The sequence below is a fragment of the Chiloscyllium punctatum genome, chromosome 8 (genome assembly GCF_047496795.1).
Source record: "Chiloscyllium punctatum isolate Juve2018m chromosome 8, sChiPun1.3, whole genome shotgun sequence".
In the NCBI taxonomy this organism is placed as follows: domain Eukaryota; kingdom Metazoa; phylum Chordata; class Chondrichthyes; order Orectolobiformes; family Hemiscylliidae; genus Chiloscyllium; species Chiloscyllium punctatum.
Genome location: NC_092746.1, coordinates 66103353 through 66122695, shown reverse-complemented (window position 1 = coordinate 66122695; position 19343 = coordinate 66103353). Strand labels below are relative to the sequence as shown.

At 38.0% G+C, this 19343-nt stretch overlaps 1 protein-coding gene across 4 annotated transcripts in view; it reads left to right on the top strand.

The window, feature by feature from the left end:
• Positions 1-19343, top strand: part of ankrd28b (ankyrin repeat domain 28b) — a 212250-nt gene that overhangs the window by 175340 nt on the left and 17567 nt on the right. For all 4 annotated transcript variants that reach the window (XM_072575703.1, XM_072575701.1, XM_072575702.1 and 1 more), the window contains 9 exons: positions 990-1016; positions 1738-1812; positions 2412-2613; positions 6365-6452; positions 8880-8994; positions 10454-10673; positions 13018-13105; positions 13204-13287; positions 18675-18820. In XM_072575703.1, the coding sequence (XP_072431804.1) occupies positions 990-1016; positions 1738-1812; positions 2412-2613; positions 6365-6452; positions 8880-8994; positions 10454-10673; positions 13018-13105; positions 13204-13287; positions 18675-18820 (1045 nt within the window). The remainder of the gene's footprint in view (positions 1-989; positions 1017-1737; positions 1813-2411; positions 2614-6364; positions 6453-8879; positions 8995-10453; positions 10674-13017; positions 13106-13203; positions 13288-18674; positions 18821-19343) is intronic.

Here is a 19343-nt window from a genome sequence, read left to right as displayed (position 1 = left end):
GAAATTCTAATAATTCACCTGTGAGCAAGGCAGTGAATATTTTGAATAAACCTGTGTTCGTTTCCTGCACCAGTATTTCTTTTAACAAATGAGGGGCTTTGTCATGTTATAATTAGTAAATGAATAATAAGCCAGCCAAGTTTTGTTAACAGTCTAATGGTGCATCGATATTTATTTGAAAGAAATCATGATGCTATCAAATTCAACTTGTGATTAAAAGCAAATATTCAGTACAACCATTAAGATTCTCTACTTAGTTAATGTTGACGTCAGTGGGATCAGGTAAAGTCTGTCCACAGTAAATTGGTCAAGTCTGCTGCTGGGCGAAGGAAAAGAAAATCAGTGAAATTGTTCTTTAAAAAACACTCCCAGTTTATATGCCATCAGAGAAAGAATTGGACTTGCCAAAGCAAAATACACTGACACCAAAGAAGCAAGAAACAAATTTAAACAACTAGATCCTGGCAAAAAGGGCGACTGAATGAAGACCAGCAAAGGATGATTGAACTACAAAAAGATCATGGAAAACACTCAAGGGATGTCAAAATCAACATTAAACTGATTTTGCAATTACGTTTAAGAGGAAGAGGGTGGTCAGCAGCAATATTAGTCTTTTGACAACTGATGCTCATGTTGCCAGTGGAAATAAAGCAGTGGATGCATGATTATTTTAAGGGGGTATTTATAGACACTGAAGAGTCTGCATCCAAGGAAACTAATGTTGCACCAAGGAAAGGGCTCGCTCCGAAATAGGTATGAGAAAAGTAACAGTGATGAAAACTACTGGCACCAAAGAGTGACAAGTGCCCAGAATTAAGCAATATATTTTTTATGCTGTGCATGCATGCATGCATTAAATATCTGCTCATGTAAAAATAAATTAAACCCGTGTTTCATTTTATTTTTAGATGTGTGTAGAATCAAAAGGATGCTTAAAACTTTTGAGCTTTTACCATTTAGTAAATTGGGTTTTTTTTCAACTTTTTCAGATTGCTAATGAAACTCCTCTTGATGTAGTAAGTTATTATTACATTAATTTCATATCTTGCATCCTAACTGTCATTTAATATTATAGCCTTTAATACGTGGATGAGAGTTTGTGCTAAATATGTTTGTTTTGTATGTTTAAAGCCCACTTAATTGCTCCCCTATTTAGTTGCTGTTTTAACTTTGAATATATGAGTCAGTTCAATCCTGTATTTTTCGAGAATGAAGATACTTTACTTACCTTACATACGATATCAAACAATGCAACATATATTTTACATCACTTTCCACATTGTGTAAAAAAGATGCAATAGCACTGCTTCCAAAATGTCTGTTAATGGATACAGTATCCTTTGATTTTTACATGTATAGTTACAAATCTTAAAAGGGCGAAAAGACTTTAAAGTCACTCCCTCAAGTGCATCAGGTGAGCATAATGAAAGGGTTGTGTGCTGATTTCCACATTGTTGACAAAGCAACTTGCTGGAGAAAGCAAAATATTAGATCTGCCTGAAAGTCAGGATTTCTTGATCCTAAGTATTTATGAAATTATTCAATAGCCCTTAACAAAATCTATTTATATTAGTTTTGCCATCTCCTCTGAAGTTTATCCCATGAATCTTTATATTAGCTCTGTGCTGATATTTTCCTACCTAAGATTGAATATATACTGCCATGCTCAAGAACTTTTATCAGTTGTCTTTGTCCGCATAATATTTATTTTCTAATGTATTTTATCTATTTTCTTAGTTGATGGAAACATCAGGTACGGACATGCTGAATGATTCTGATAACAAGGCACCCATCAGTCCCTTGCATTTGGCTGTGAGTATAAAATGCTTATACAAATGCTTTTGTAGAATATCTGTCTAAAGTATATCTGGATTATATACAAACATTTCAGTCAAATCACGAGTTTTTCATTTCCAAAAATGGATTGTAACTGTTGTACAATCTGGGATGTATTTAATCACCTACGTAACTGTTTTATTCTAGCCATAAAGCTAACCTGTTGAACATAATGTAATTTTATAAATTTTTTGAGAAAGCATTTTCACATATTTTTGACTTATTGCAGCAGAAACTTTATGATGTTGATTGGGGAATATGATTTTGTTTACCAACTACATTAAAACCACAAGCAATATACAAACCCGATTATAGTTTGTAATTCTAAATATAAGCTAATTTGCTGTTGATTTAAACAGTGCACAATTTGAGCTATGTCATTCTCTGAAGTGATTTTACTGATTTCCCATTGGAAGTGAATCTGAAATTTTGAACATTAAGGATTAATTTCTCCTGCAATATTTGGGAGTGCAGGTTTTGTCATATAATTTTACAGTATTCAGTTTTACTTCTTTTAATGTTTATTCAAAATGCATTTTTTTGTGCTAAACAAAACCTCTTTTCTACATTTTCAGGCTTACCATGGACACCACCAGGCTCTGGAGGTACTGGTACAGTCTCTCCTAGATTTGGATGTGAGAAATAATAATGGTCGCACACCGTTGGATCTAGCAGCTTTCAAAGGACATGTAGAGTGTGTGGACGTATTAATCAATCAGGGAGCATCCATTCTTGTTAAAGATTTTGTGACTAAAAGAACCCCAATTCATGCTGCAGGTATGTTTAGATTTTGTTACAATATTGCACCAAATGAACTTAACCAAATTTTCATCATGTTTGTGCAAAATCTACATTAATGGTGCAATGTAGGAAGTTGCTGCAGCATGGGACTTAAGAATTGTAGCACAGCAAAGGCAATTCGCATACACTGAATCCAAACCATCCGGATCTGGTGTAAATATATGTGCTGTCTCCTTACCTTTTTACCATACAATCTCCTGAAGAAGTATAAGGCAAAATAATTGGCGGAAGGGTTAGAGAACTCGATGTTAGCTTACAAAAACATCCAGAAAACTTCCCTATAATTCCCAAATGCAAATCATCAGCTGTGCCCGTCCTTTAGCGCTCCTTATCCCAGATAGCTAACAACTGACTGTGAATACCTACCACTCAGGAACTTATGAGGTGCCTTTTAACAGAGGTGAAGCGAATCCAGATGCTTTCAGAGTTGCTGAGTTTCTCCAGCATTTTTGCTAGTTATATTTCCTTTCCTTTTCTGCTGAAATATTCTCACGTATGACTTTCTGACCTCCTCGATTTGTCTATTCCAGCACAGTTCAGGCTTGTCTCCCAAGTTCTAGCCTCTATAAGTTTAAGATAATCTAAAACTCTGTCCAGTGTCCTAACTTGTGTCAAAATCCTACATCCATCAGACCTTGTTTGCTGCCCGACCCTGGTATTTAGTTAACTATATATTGATAAGAGGTAAGTGATTAAGCCTGAAATGAGGGAGAACTTTTGGAATTCTCTAATCCCGATGACTGTGGAAGCTCAGTCATTGAATGTGTTTGAGACAGAAATGACAACTAATGATACTGAGGCAGTAGTGTGAAAAGTGGCATTGAGTTAAATGGTCAGCTAAGGTCTAATTGAACAGCAGAGCAGGCTCAATGGGCTGAATAACTCATTCCTGTTCCTGTGTGCAAATGCCCAAGACAACAGCATCCCTTCAAGATGCAGTCCTTGAAGAATCCCATTAAGCCCAGCCACTTAAACCAGACTTTTGGTTGTTGGTGGCAATGCAGCTTAGTCTCCGATTTGGTTCAACACTTGTGTGAAGTACCATGCAACATTATACTTCAGAAGTCTCTCTGTCTCTGTCTCTCTATCTCTATCTCTATTTCTATCTATCCCAATCCCTCTCTCTCTAGCTCTCTATCTCTATCTCTCTATCTCGTTATCTCTTTCTATCCAACTCGCTCTGGCTCTTGTTCATTCTGGCTGTTGCTCACTCTCCCACTTTGGCTTGTTGCTCATGCATGCTTCCTCCCAGTTCTAGTTGTTACGACAACTGCAGTAAATTTCCTGTTGTTGCATTCAGCTTGTTTTAACTCACCACCAAAAATTTAAGGATACATTTCAACAGGCAGGTCATGAAGATTTTGGGAGGTTCTAAATTGTTTGTGTAGCTGTGCATGAAGTGGTGAAATCTTTAATGTAATCAATGCAGAGCCAGTTGGTAACATCACAACTTTCCTTATCCTAGGATCCCTACTGTGTGGAAACAGGCCATTCAGCCCATCAAGTCCACATCAACCCTCCAGAGAGGATCCCACCCAGACTTACCCCTCACCCTATCCCTGTAACCCTGCATTCCCCAAGGCTAATCTTTCTAGCTTACACATTCCTGGGCATTATTTGCAAGTTAGCATGGTCAATCCACCCAGTCTGCACATCTTTGAATTATGGAAGGAAGAGAAGCACCCGGAGGAAACTTGCACAGACACAGAGAGAACATGCAAGCTCCACACAGGCAGTCACCCAAGAGCAGAATCAAATCTGGGTCCCTGGCACTGAGGCAGCAGTGCCAGCCACTGAACCACCTTGCCAAATGTGCCCTTGAATCTGCATCTGTGAGTGGAGCACAAAGATTAATCTAGTTACCCACTATTACTTTCAACAGCGACCAAACTTGATGGATGCATCAGAGATTCCATAGGCTTTCTTTAAGATTATGCCACTAATGCAGTTTTCATTTTGACTTCAGAATGTTGCAGGGAAGTGATTCATAAAACACAATTTCATTGATCCATGCAAATGACATGACATGACCAGAGGAAAATATGTATGAAAATTTGTGCTTTGATCTAAATTTGTGCTTTGACCTAGATCTCCAGAGAATGGCTATTATTGTCAGGTTGACACTCTGCCTGAATGTTCCCCCTTGATACCGCTCTGCATTTTGTGCTTGGGCTTCCAAGCCTGGCTTTACTAACATCGTCAGTGCTCTAGTGTAGAATTGGGCCTTTCTTTAAGCAACTTGAGCTGCAAGACAGTAAGTTTGAAGATCCAGTTTGAATGTTAGTGAAGGGGTGAGTTGATAAGGTAATAATTTGTATGGAGGATAAGTGAGATGGAGTGATAGATGGCGGGTGGCAAATTGAAATGCCCTCAATTTTCTCACAGGTCAGCACATCAATACATTCTCAGAGACTCAGTGTGCATCTCTATTTATATGTCCTCTCTCCAATGATCCAAAGACAAGAAGATTTGGACTATAGTGAGCACATGGAAAAATAGTCACCTGATCCATGCTACTTTTTCATTTCAAGGTTTAAAAAGTTGTAAGCATACAAGTAACTGGGAGAAGTAAATAATTGTTTCAAACTAATATGTTGGCAGGTGCGAAATGTAAAATACGGGAAGCTTCTCAGACTGGATATATATTTTATGTATATAATATATATAAAAAGTGATTTTCAGCAGGCAGGTACTGCTCTTCTTGCTCCTTCAGGGAGCAGTTTGAACTTTTTTGAGAGAACAACATCTCTGTTGTTAAAGCCACTAAATTTGGAAGGATAGCAATTATAATGAGGATTGTGGAAAAGTTTCAACAGTTGTAGAACTAGCAAGAGTTTAGGCAAGAGGTGTAGATAATTGTGAGGAGAAAACCTTTTAAGCAGTAAGAGGCAATGATTTGGAATTAATCTTTGCTCTAAAATAAAACATTCTTTTTTTGGAAAGAACTCAATCACAAAATTCACTTTTTTTTAAAACTGCTTCTAAAAATAGCAAATATAGAAAAAGTTGTTCATTTCTGGAACTTACAGTTCAACAGTCTCAAACTTCAGTGGAACTCATTTATTTCAAGCCTAATGGTTGTACAATCTTCCTCAGCCATTTTACCTTCTTTATCATAATTCATAACTAGTCAGGCTCATCAATGATATTTTAACGGAGTATGGGATGGAATAGCAAGCGCTCTGCTATTTCAAACTTAGCAAACTACTTCCGGGGTCTGTATGTTAGCTTAACGTGCAGCCTTTTTAATACATCAGTAGTTACACCTAAATTAGCTATACATATACACAGTTAAGATCTAATTTAAGATGCACTTAATGTTGACTCATTCGATCAGATTAAAGAGCGTATTCTTTGCTAAAGCACACAATGTTTAAGAAACGTTTGAAATGATATAGAATCATAAAGAATTATGTAGATGAGTTATGTAGTGAATCCCTTGATGCAAGTCCTCAGCCTGTGCCTTTCCCAGGACATGTTTTATGGTGATGCTATTGAAAATCCAGGCAATTTGTTGGACTGTTTATTTAATTATGAAAATTATGATTGCCCAATATTTGTCTTGAAAGTTATGGCATAAGCTGGCTCAAGTCTGGATGTTGTCCAGACATTAAATTTCTTCATTTTCCGAGTTGTGAATGGAGTTGGACATTGCAGGATTTATTTTAATTGACAAAGATACAAGCTTTTCCTCATGAATTATTCCATTCGCTTTACTTTTTTTAAGCAACAAATGGTCATTCAGAATGCCTGCGGCTCCTAATAGGTAATACTGACCTCTACACGGCAGTGGACATTCAAGATGGAAATGGACAGTGAGTAAAATATTTTAATGGAATTTCTACAGAAGAAATTGACATTTTGTAATGTTTAAGGGGAAGTTTACTCTGGAGGTTAGGGGAAACAAATTATGTTTAATGTAAGCTGTTTTCTTCTTTATGACGATTGATTATATGTATTTTTAATGGCTCAGTTTACAAAATGGCCGCATAGAAGCTGGGAGCAGGCCAACATTTATCTGCCCTTACTATAAATGTTCAGTAAGTTATTATTTGAAGCTACTAACTGCTTGAAGAAAATTTTTGTACTCCCTAGATATTTGAATTGATTAAATCATTGAGTACCTGAGCAATGCAGACTGCAACAAATCATGTCTGGTGGGGGAGAGGTTGGGAGATTTGAGAAGTGACCTTTGCCCCCAATGGCAAAGTAGTTCAGTGATCCCTGTTGGAAGTTAATATGAATAAGTGTTAGGAAATACTCCCAGCTGTACTGCAGCAAAGCATAACAGCTTGAGGAGGAATTATAGGGAGAACAGAAAATTTGTGCAAAGAAGTGTAGGTTTGAAAGGAGGTAAGCAAACTGTAGAAAGTAGAACAGATGCAGATTTCCCCATGTTCTATGAAGTATGAACAACCTGTTACAGACTTTGAAATGCTAGCTCAGTCACATTTGTAAATGAAACATGCTTTCCCAACCCCTCATTGGCCCATGCAGTTAGTTTTTTTAAAGGATTATTTCATGTGTTGTCTATCTAATTTGTATAAATAGTTTCAATTCTGTAGAGACTAGTGACATCTTTTAAAATAAGGAACATAAAACCCAATTCTGACTTAGTGAAGCTACAAGATTCCTTTGTTTATTTCAATAAGTTTGACACACAAAAGTCAACAAATACCATCTCTTTACTGTAATCATATTCTGCATGTTAAACATGAATTAGTAAGCAATTTGTGATTGATTGATAGACTATAAATTGCACAGTTAATAGTCGGTACAACTAAAACCGATCTTGAAATTGGCTTATCAGATCAGTCTTTAGCATTAGTAATCACAACAAGTCACAAAGTTCATCAAACTCCATTCTTCACGCAAGAAGTTTCAGCTCTTCTCCTCTGAGGAGCTAGCCTGGTCCCCAGCCAACAACAGGGCACAACAATCTGGGGTTCCTCAGTCAGGGTCGCATTCATTTTCAGAACCTGTTCAATTCCCTCTCAATGGTGTAAATCCACCAGTGTTACTTTCAACAGAAACAGTTGCAGCAACTTATTCTTAGCTTCCTGTTACTATCTTCCCCAGCTTGCTTGTGCTACACCAGTCGATTCATCAACTGCTATTGCTTGGCTGCTGCTACCCGTTATATCCTTTGAGCAGAGTTAGTTTTCCAGAAGTTCTAAATTTCAATCCTTAGTTGTTTAGATTAGATTAGATTAGATTACTTACAGTGTGGAAACAGGCCCTTCGGCCCAACAAGTCCACACCACCCCGCCGAAGCGTAACCCACCCATACCCCCCTACACCTACCCCTTACCTAACACTACGGGCAATTTAGCATGGCCAATTCACCTGACCTGCACATCTTTGGACTGTGGGAGGAAACCGGAGCACCCGGAGGAAACCCACGCAGACACGGGGAGAACGTGCAAACTCCACACAGTCAGTCGCCTGAGGCGGGAATTGAACCCGGGTCTCCGGCGCTGTGAGGCAGCATGCTAACCACTGTGCCACCGTGTTGTGTTTTTGTGTCCTTTGAAAGTATAAGAGTTCCTTTTATTTCTGTATTTACCTATGATGTTTTCCCTTTCAGTCAGATTCTGTTTTAGTTAGTGTGCTTCAAAAAATACAAACTAAATTTTAAAACATGGATTCCTACACAAGAGCCGCTGCCAAGTAGGTTATTAATTGGACCACAGTTGTTCAAAAGAAGCAGTGACCATATGGTCTACTTTGACTGCATTTTTAGATATATCAGTGGAAATGCCTAAAGTTTAGTTAGCAGTTTAATGGTCAAAGAAAATTCTGCATATACTGACAATAGATTTACAGCTCTCTCAGCAGCTTACTATTAATGTAGAAAATGTTCAGACCAGTTCATAGCATTTTATAATCATAAATCATATTTAATGCTTATAAGTTGAGAGATATAGGATCGCAATAATGGTGGCTACCTCTGAAGTAAAGTTATTGTAATAATTAAATCACATGATAAGCAGTGATGGATTCTATCTGTAGTACATTTTAGTTACTCTATAAATTTGAAATTAAAAGAAAGTGTTTCCCCAGTGTCTATCACTCTCCGCAAATCCATATTTTATTTTCCTGTCCATTTTACTTTTTATTACATATATCCAAAATCCGATACATTGTGTTTAATTCCCTTATGCTGAATATTTGCTTTAAAAATTGCTGGAACATGTAAATTTGTCATATAATTATAGTTTGAATTGTTTTCTTTATTGTAGAACTCCTCTGATGCTCTCTGTCTTAAATGGACATACGGACTGTGTATGCTCACTTCTTAAGGGTGCAAATGTAGATGCCAAAGACAAATGGGGGAGAACTGCATTACACAGAGGGGTTAGTGAATTCTAATGGTCCTGCTTCTAATGTATTGTATGAAGAAATCTCTGGTGCCTTTGAAAGAGGCTAATGTTGCTGCCTAAAATTGAACTCCAGCCTCAGCAGCTCATGCATGGATTACATTTTTCATTCTCTGTTAGCTGCTGATCACAGGGCAGAGTTAGAAATGATGAAGCAAAGATATAATAAATCGAATAACAGAAATTGATTCAATGTAACTGTATGCACAAAACTGATTTTATGAATATTTAAGGTGTGTAAAGTCTAGAAATCTGGAAATATTCTTGTGGAAAAATGCACAATATGTAGATGTTTAAAAAGACACTGCGTAGTTCTATCTCTAAACAGAAATATGCATGATTGTCCATATCACAGTTGAAAACCATCTGATGACATAGAACATATAACAGTACAGCACAGGAGCAGACTCTTTGGCCCACGATGTTGTGCTGAGCGTGACGCCAAATTAAACTAGCATCCAAGGAGCAGCGAAATCTACGTTTCGGGCAAAAGCCCTTATGAAGGGCTTTTGCCCGAAACATCGATTTCGCTGCTCCTTGGATGCTGCCTGAACTGCTGTGCTCTTCCAGCACCACTAATCCAGAATCTGGTTTCCAGCATCTGCAGTCATTGTTTTTACCTCGCCAAATTAAACTAGTCTCTTCTACTTGCCCTTTGTCCACATCCCTCCATTCTTTGTATACTCATGTGCTTATCTAAAAGTTCCTTAAAACACCCCTGTGGTATCTGCCTCCAGTACCACTCCTGGTTGTGCGTTCCAGATGCCTATCACTCTGTTTAAAAAAAAGACTTGCCCTTCACATCTCCTTAAAACTTAAATCTCCCTTTCACCTTAAATGCATGCCCCCTAATATTAGACATTTCAGCTCTAGGAAAAAGATCTGACCATCAATGTATCTGTGCATCTCATAAGTTTATAGACTCCTATCATGCCCCTGCCACTCCAGAGAAAACAGTCCAAGTTTTTCCTAGACTCTCCTTTATATCTCATATTCTCGAATTCGGACAGCATCCTGGTAAACCTTTTCTGCATCCTTTCCAAAGCCGCCTCATCCTTACTAAAATATGGCAACAAAAAAATGAATGCATAGCCTCTAAGTGTGGCCTATCTAAAGTCTTATAAAGGCATCTGACTCTTGTCTGCCATATTGGCTGTAACCACCGAAGTAGCTCTTGGTTTATTCGCCTGTGCCTACTGAGGTACCAACTTAATGACAGTTCTTTAAAAAGAGTAAAAGTTCATTTGTTCACTTAGAAAAATGTAAACCTAAACAATCTTTTGTATGGTTTATCATAGAATTTACTTTCAGCAAAGTAAATTTAATTATATAGCAACTATATACATTAGGCATGTAACTTACCCTCTGATTCATAAGCAGCGTAATTGCATATTTTACAAAATTTGATTTGTAACTTTAAACATTTTGATTTGCAGGCAGTAACTGGTCACGAAGAGTGCGTGGAAGCTTTACTTCAACACAATGCTAACTTTTTAATTCGGGACTGCAAGGGCCGCACGTCCCTGCACTTGGCAGCTGCTTGCGGGCATGTAGGAGTACTTGGGGCATTGCTTCAAGCTGCATCCTCAATGGATATTGTTCCTACAGTTTCAGACAATCACGGTTACACACCTCTGCACTGGGCCTGTTATAATGGTAAATAAGGCAGTTCTACAATAAATTTCTTTATAGGAAATATATCCTTTTTGCTGCTTGCCCTTCTTTTTATTTGGAAATTACATTTTATGGAAGCTTTGTTTCTTTACATAAAATATACATTGTTAGTTTTTCTCTGCCACCTTATTTTCATCCATTATTTTCTTTATAGTATATGCACAATTATTATGATCATGGCTGATCCTTCAACTCAGTAGCCTATTCCCACATTTCCCCCATATCCTTTCATCACTTTAGCCCCAGATGCTATATCCAACAACTACTTGGAACCACAAAATGTGCTTGAGTGCTTTCATCATTGTCTGGATGAAGCCATATTTCCTCATTTCAGTTATAAATGGTTTACCCTATATCCTTAGAATTTAACATCTGGTTCTGGACTCCCCTGCCATTGGGAACATCATTCCTGCATCTCCCTTTCTAGTCCTGTTAGTATTTTATGGCTATCTATGAAATCGCCCTTCATTCTTCTGAACTAAAGTGAATATAATCTTAACCAATTCAACCTCTCCTCATACATAAATCTCGCCATCCCAGAAATCGGTCTGGTCAACCTTTGCTACACTCACTCTGCAGCAAGAATGTCCCTTCTCAGATAGGGAAACCAAAATTGCACACAGTATTCCACGTGTAGTTTCACCAATGGCCTGTGTAATTCCAGCAAATCACCCCGAAACATTCACTCAAATCCTCTCAGCATGAAGACAAATATGCCAGTTGTCTCCTTTACCACCGATGCACTTGAATGCTTACTCTCAACTACTGGTCTATAAGGACACCCAGACCTCATTGCAGAATTCTCCTCCATGACGTTTACAAACATTTTCCTCTCATTTTAAAGGTCTACACAAAATGGAGTATTGCTCCCTTGTTAAAGGGATAGTACTTGAGTAATTGTATTTTCTAGGTGCTATCATGTGCACTTTTATAAACAAAAATGGCATATTAGAAATGGTTCAATGTCACATTTTCCACAAAGAGACACAAAAAATTGTTTAAACTTCTTCGTAACCTATGTAGTCAAGAAGCTGTTACTTAAAAATTACAATTAAAATGGTCATTGAAATTTATCAAGAAACTAAATTGAGCATTATCAGTTTAAATGAGCATTTTCATGAGTAGTTCATTTCCCCACTGGAAAGTCCACATCACAAACAAAACCTTATCCAACCAACAAGCCATAGGAATAGGAGTTGGCCATTTGGGCCTTGAAGTCTGCTCTGTCATTCAATGAGATTGTAGCTGATCTGATAGTCCTCAGCTACAGTTTCCTGCCTTTTGTCCATAATTATTGATTCCTGTACTTATTAAAACTCTGCTGTCCAGCCTCGATAGAGCTCACTGGTTTTAAAAAAAAAATCCACTCGTTGACTGTCCTTCGAGGGAAAAGTTCCTCTTCCATTCTGTCTTAAATAAGCATCTCCTTATTCTGACATTATGCCTGCGGTCCTAGACTCTCTGTCTACTCTGTGAAATCCCCTCATAATCTTAAATGGTTGAATAAGATGTTCTTCTAAACTTCAATGAGTACAAGTCTGAACTACTCAGCCTTTCCTCACAAGAAAATCCCCCCATATCCGAAATTAGTGTTCTTTAATCATTTATCATCCACATCAGCCATCAAATCATACCTCTATGTCTTAGAAAAACGAAATTTCTCCAAATAATTTTTATATAGGCACTTAGCTGTGTATCAAGAGATGCAGACTTGAGCATCTCATCTGCCTTTAGTTCACCAAATCCTTCAACACCCGATTTATTTGAACAACATTTAAATATCACTGAACCTAATTCTCTATTGTAAATCTAATCACTGTTCCAAGATCTTTATGGAGAACAATGATAATCTCAGATTCCTTTACTACCTGTCTCCTTTGGACTTCATGAAATCACATATAACAGATTTTGATTTTTCATTATGGAAGAAATTTCCTCCTCCTCACAGAAGTTCATTCTTCCCCAGCAAGGAGTTTAAATGATTATTTTAATGTTGGTGCTTAAAATTGATCTCTTGATTATCACTATATCTATAAAACCCAGTTAATTTTAATATTTTGTGGATTTTTTGTCATTTCTTAAAGAACTGTTATATCCCTTTGCACAATATTTTACTGCGAAGTACTGCGGGATGAGGAGTAGTTGAACAACACATTTTCCCTCTTTTATTTGGCCATTGGATTCGCGAACATAAAACTAAAAATGGACTTGTAATTGCAATGTCTTGTGCCTAATACATCCTTGAGAGACTACGACTGGAGTATTTCCATAAATTGAAACGTGTAAGAGTACAAGGTGGTATAAAGAGCTTTCTTGTCTTTGTCAGGTCACGATACCTGTGTAGAACTTCTGCTGGAACAGGAGGTTTTTCAAAAACTGGATGGTAACTCTTTTAATCCATTGCATTGTGCTGTGTAAGTTTTTTTATAATCACTATAATCTGAATTATTAGTAAGTGTCCAAATAAATGTATGTTTCATGTAGTACTGTTTTTTTTTTCCTCTCCTTTCAGAATAAATGACAATGAAGGTTCAGCAGAAATGTTAATAGATGTTCTAGGTGCTAGTATTGTAAACTCTACAGATGGAAAAGGAAGGTAATTAAATTTGTTTTCATATTTAATCCCTGTATACCCCATTGAAAACAGAGTGAATCTTGGTGACTATTAAGTGTAACCAACCAATCTTCACTTTGATTCTCAAAGTTCTTGCACACAAAGATTCAGCAGAAAGAAGACAATGTTAGTATTCTAAGGGGGTATGAAATGGTTGAAAAGGCTATGCCAATCCAAATTAGTGACATAATTCAATATCGTATGTAAAACTGTCTTTTACTTTGGTGTAGGAGTTATTGGTCAAGATTTTGAGGAGAATGTATTTAGAATGAATTAGTTTTTAAACCCTAACAGCCAAGCTTAACTTTAACCAATTTAAAAAATAATACATGCATGCAGCTCTCAAACAGCAAAGCAATTCCAATAACACTTTTTATAGTGGCCATGAACAGTTCTATATTTCTTTCTGCAGCTAAACTTTTTAATGTCAGAATTTCATATCATAAATTTTTACAGATTCATAATTACGAATTTTGCCTTTATTCAGTTGGCAGCACTCTGATGCGTCAAAAGATTATATGCTTTAGCTCTGTACTGGGACTTGAGCAAATAAATTGACACTTCAAAGGAATATTGGATTGAACGAGTATTGTGTTTTAGGCATAGCACAAAAAGAGACCACTCATTCCATCGTGCATTTGCTGGCTTTTCGAAAACGTAGTGTGCTTTGGCCTGTTTTCCATTTTTAATTGAAGTTCCTCATTCTCAAGAACCTATCCGATCCCTTTTTAAAATTATTCATGGAATCATGATTACGAATTTTTAAGATGGACTGTTCCAGATGGAAACAACTGAGTGGAAAACAATCTTCATCTCTCTTCTCGGTTTTTGCAAAATTGTTTTAAATCTATGACTTTTGGTTAATGATGTACTCACCTGAGGGAATAGTTTTCTCCTAAAATATATCAATCCTGTAAATATTCAGGTGTGTAAGAATTTAGAACTGTTTCCCTTAAAACAGAGATTCCTTATCCTTGATTACAACATGATAATCCTTCTGTATACCCTTTCTAATGCCTTTACATCTTCTGAAATGTAATGCTCAGAATTGTCCATGGTACTCCAATTGAAGCCTAACTAATAATTCATAAGATTTAGAATGATCTCTTTACTTTCATGATCTATTCTTCAGTCTACCAAACCATAAGACCATAAGACATGGGAATGGAAGTAAGGCCATTCGGCCCATCGAGTCCACTCCGCCATTCAATCATGGCTGATGGGCATTTCAACTCCACTTACCCGCATTCTCCCCGTAGCCCTTAATTCCTTGTGACATCAAGAATTTATCAATCTCTGCCTTGAAGACATTTAGCGTCCCGGCCTCCACTGTACTCTGCGGCAATGAATTCCACAGGCCCACCACTCTCTGGCTGAAGAAATGTCTCCGCATTTCTGTTCTGAATTTACCCCCTCTAATTCTAAGACTGTCTCCACGGGTCCTAGTCTCCTTGCCTAACGGAAACAATTTCCTAGCGTCCACCCTTTCCAAGCCATGTATTATCTTGTAAGTTTCTATTAGATCTCCCCTTAATCTTCTAAACGCCAATGAATACAATCCCAGGATCCTCAGCTGTTCCTCGTATGTTTGACCTACCATTCCAGGGATCATCCGCTGGACACGCTCCAGTGCCAGTATGTCCTTCCTGAGGTGTGGGGACCAAAACTGGACACAATTCTCCAAATGGAGCTTTATAAAGTCTCAGTAGCACAACAGTGCTTTTATATTCCAACCCTCTTCAAATAACTTACAACATTGCATTCGCTTTCTTAATCACGGACTCAACCTGCATGTTGACCTTTAGAGAATCCTCGACTAGCACTCCCAGATCCCTTTGTACTTTGGCTTTATAAATTTTCTCACTGTTTAGAAAGTAGTCTGTGCTTTTATTCTTTTTTCCAAAGTGCAAGACCTCGCAATTGCTCACATTGAATTCCATCAGCCATTTCCTGGACCACTCTCCCAAACTGTCTAGATCCTTCTGCAGCCTCCCCACTTCCTCAGTGCTACCTGCCTGTCCACCTAACTATGTATCATCGGCAAACTTCACTAGAATGCCCCCCCGTCCCTTCATCCAGATCATTAATATATAACGTGAACAGCTGCGGCCCCAACACTGAATCCTGCGGGACACCGCTTGTCACCGGCTACCATTCCGAAAAAGAACCTTTTATCCCAACTCTGCCTTCTGTCAGATAGCCAATCCTCATTCCATACCAGTAGCTCACCTCGAACACCATGGGTCCTCACTTTACTCAGCAGCCTCCCGTGTGGCACCTTATCAAACGCCTTTTGGAAGTCTAGATAGATAACATCCACTGGGTTTCCCTGGTCTAACCTATTTATCACCTCTTCAAAGAATTCCAACAAGTTTGTCAGGCACGACCTCCCCTTACTAAATCCATGTTGACTTGTTCTAATCCGACCCTGCTCTTCCAAGAATTTAGAAACCTCATCCTTAATGATGGATTCTAGAACTTTACCAACAACCGAGGTTAGGCTAATTGGCCTATAATTTTCCATCTTTTGTCTTGATCCTTTCTTGAACAATGGGGTTAGAACAGCAGTCTTCCAATCACCCGGGACTTTCCCTAACTCCAGTGACTTTTGAAAGATCTCAACCAACGCCTCCGCTATTTCCTCAGCCACCTCCCTCAGAACTCTAGGATGTCGCCCATCGGGGCAAGGAGATTTATCAATTTTAAGACCTTTTAGCTTTTCTAGCACTTTCTCTTTTGTAATGGCAACCATTCTCAACTCAGCCCCCTGACTCCCTTTAATTGTTGGGATATTACTCATGTCTTCCACTGTGAATACTGACGCAAAGTACTTATTAAGTTCTCAAGCTATTTCCTTATCTCCCATTACTAGGCTTCCAGCATCAGTTTGAAGTGGCCCAATGTCTACTTTTGCCTGTCGTTTGTTTCTTATGTATTGAAAGAAACTTTTACTATCATTTCTAATATTACTGGCTAGCCTACCTTCATATTTGATCCTCTCCTTCCTTATTTCTCTCTTTGTTATCCTCTGTTTGTTTTTGTAGCCTTCCCAATCTTCTGATTTCCCAATGCTCTTGGCCACTTTATAGGATCTCTCTTTTTCTTTAATACATTTCCTGACTTCCTTTGTCAGCCATGGCTGTCTAATCCCTCCCCGGATAATCTTTCTTTTCTTGGGGATGAACCTCTGTACAGCGTCCTCAATTATACCCACAAACTCCTGCCATTTTTGTTCTACTGTCTTCCCCGCTAGGCTCTGCTTCCAGTTGTCACATGCAACTTTTTAAAAGTACCTTATCAATTTGTCAGGTCACATATAAGGATTTGTATGCATCTGTACTCTTCTAAATTATGCCCTTTGTTGCATAGTGTCTCTCCCCTAATGGGCCACCTGAAGTCCATCACCTCACACTTCTCTGCATTGAATTTCATCTGCCAGATTTCTGACCATTTCACCATTCTATCAATCATCCAAAGTCTGCATTTATCCTCATTGCTATATACAACATTGTCCAGTTCTGCAGCATCTACAAATATTGCAGTGCTGTCCCTCCACCCAGGTTTAGATCAAACATAAAATTTTAAAATGGACCCAAAATTGATATTTGGCCACAAAGACTGATCACCCTGTCACTGAACCAATTCTGTTTTCATATCTGAATTTAACCTTCCAAATCCATTAGCTTTGATCTTTTTCATAAGTTATTATTTTGAAGAATGCCTTCTGAAAGTTTATTTATATATCTAGCTTGAACAACATGGTCTGCTAGTTCAAAGAATTCAATTGTACTAGTCAATTTACCTTTAACAAATCCAAAAAAGGTTTCTGGTATTGGTGTTGCTGTAAATGTTCTGAGATATTCAGAATCCTGATTAGATCATCCTTGAGTACGTGTTCAGGTCTGTGTAACAGACCTGAGAAAGGATAGCCTGTATTGGCCTGAGTAGGCACACGGAGCAGATTCACCTAAATGATAGCTTGACTTGGTAGACAGGATGGTGAAGAAGTTGTTTGGCACACTTGCCTTCATTGATCAGAGCATTGAGTATAGGAGTTGGGATGTCATGTTGCGCCTGTACAAGACATTGGTGAGGCCTCTTTTAGAATACTGCTTACAGTTCTTGTAGCCCTTCAATTGGAAGGATACTGTTAAACTTGAGGGTACAGAAAAGATTTACAAAGATGATGCCAGGACTGGAAGGTTTGAGTTATAGGGGGAGGCTGATTAGGCTGGGGCTTTTTTTCCCTGGAGGATGAGAGGCTGAGAGGTGACCTTTATAGAGGTTTATAAAATCATGAGCATGGATAAAGTGAATAGCAAGAGTGGGGGATGTCCAAAACCAGACGGCATAGTTTTAAGATGAAAGGGGGAAAGATTTTCAAAGAACCTGAAATGTAACTTTTCCACTCAGAGTGGTGCAGATATGAAACATGCTGCCAGAGGAAGTAGTGGAAATGGATATGATTACAACATTTAAAAGGCATGTGGATGGGTATATAAATAGGAAGGGTTTAGAGGGAAATGAGCCAAATGCTGGCAAATCAGACTAGGTCACATTAAGATGTTTGGTCAGAATGGACAAGTTAGAGCGAAGGGTCTGTTTTGGTGCTCTATGACTCCATGCTGGCTCATCTCAATCCATTTCTTTTGCAAGCGAAAGTTTATTTTATCTCTGGTAATGTTTCCAGGAGCATCACTTTGCTGATGTTACAGTGACTGACCCATGGTTTCCTGGTTTCTTTTGTAGTATAATAATAGCGACCCACCCGTTCCTTCTACCTCTACAAGTTCTCTGAAACTGCTCCTGTATCTAATGACAGTTGAAGGATTGTGATCAATGCCTTTGCCATTTCTACTTTGGCTTCATTCAACAGCTTAGGATACATTATGTCTGAACCGGATTACTTATTAAGGTGCAGTTCTTGCATTAGACATTATAATTGTTTCCCTGTTTCAGTGATTCAAGTCTTTACAAAGTGAAGAGCAGCAAAATTACCTCCATGTTTTTTGACTAATATTCCTTCAATACCACAAAGACAGATTAACTAGCAATTTATCTCATCAACAGAATAATTTGTATGCAGTAATTGCTTACACTTGGTATATGGTTTATTGAGGTGTTCCTAAAATACTCAAAGTACTGTATAAATCAAATTCCTTTTGTCTGAATCTATTTTCACTAATTTCGTAATAGATGGGGAAAATCTAGGAAGAGATAAGATGTTATAAACTGTATTCAAATATTTTGTACATGGAATAACAGTGATTTAAATGGCAACCCAGCATGTAACTTAGCTTTTCTAAAGTTGGAAGGAACAAAATAGACCTTGTGAAACAATTGTAACTTTGTTGTTTTATTTACTACAGAACACCTCTTCATGCAGCAGCTTTCACAGATCATGTTGAATGTTTACAACTTCTACTCAGCCATAATGCTCAAGTAAACACTGCAGATTTAACGGGGAAAACGCCAATAATGATGGCAGCGGAAAATGGGCAAACTAATGCAGTTGGTAAGTCCATTCATTATTTTCTTTTCAGTAATGATGGATATCAAGAAGGCATAGACTGTCATGGTAGGTGAGATTATTGCAGAGTAGTGCAATGTAATATATTTTGATAGGAGGAAAGAGAGGTAATATAAAATAAAGATGATGTGGGAATAGAGGGATGTGGAGGTACAATGTTGACCGTGTGGATTGACAAAGTGGTTGGGAAAGTGGAACATAGAGAATTCTTGTGCTGTGTAAGTCTATGGCTGTCAGAGTGCAAAAACAAGGACATTATGATAAACTTGTTCTACGCACTGGTTTGGTCCCAACTGGATCGCTGTGCCCAATTCTGGGCATCATGCTATAAGAAGAATATTGAAAGTCTTTGAAAGGATATCGGAAGGACTTTACTAGAATAGGTCCAGAAATGAGCGAGTTAAGATAGGTAGGTCGATAGATTGGAGAATCTGAGGTTGTTGTCTATAGAGTAGAGGTGGTTTGGAAAAAAACAAGTTGATGTGTTCAAGATTGTGAGTGACAGGAT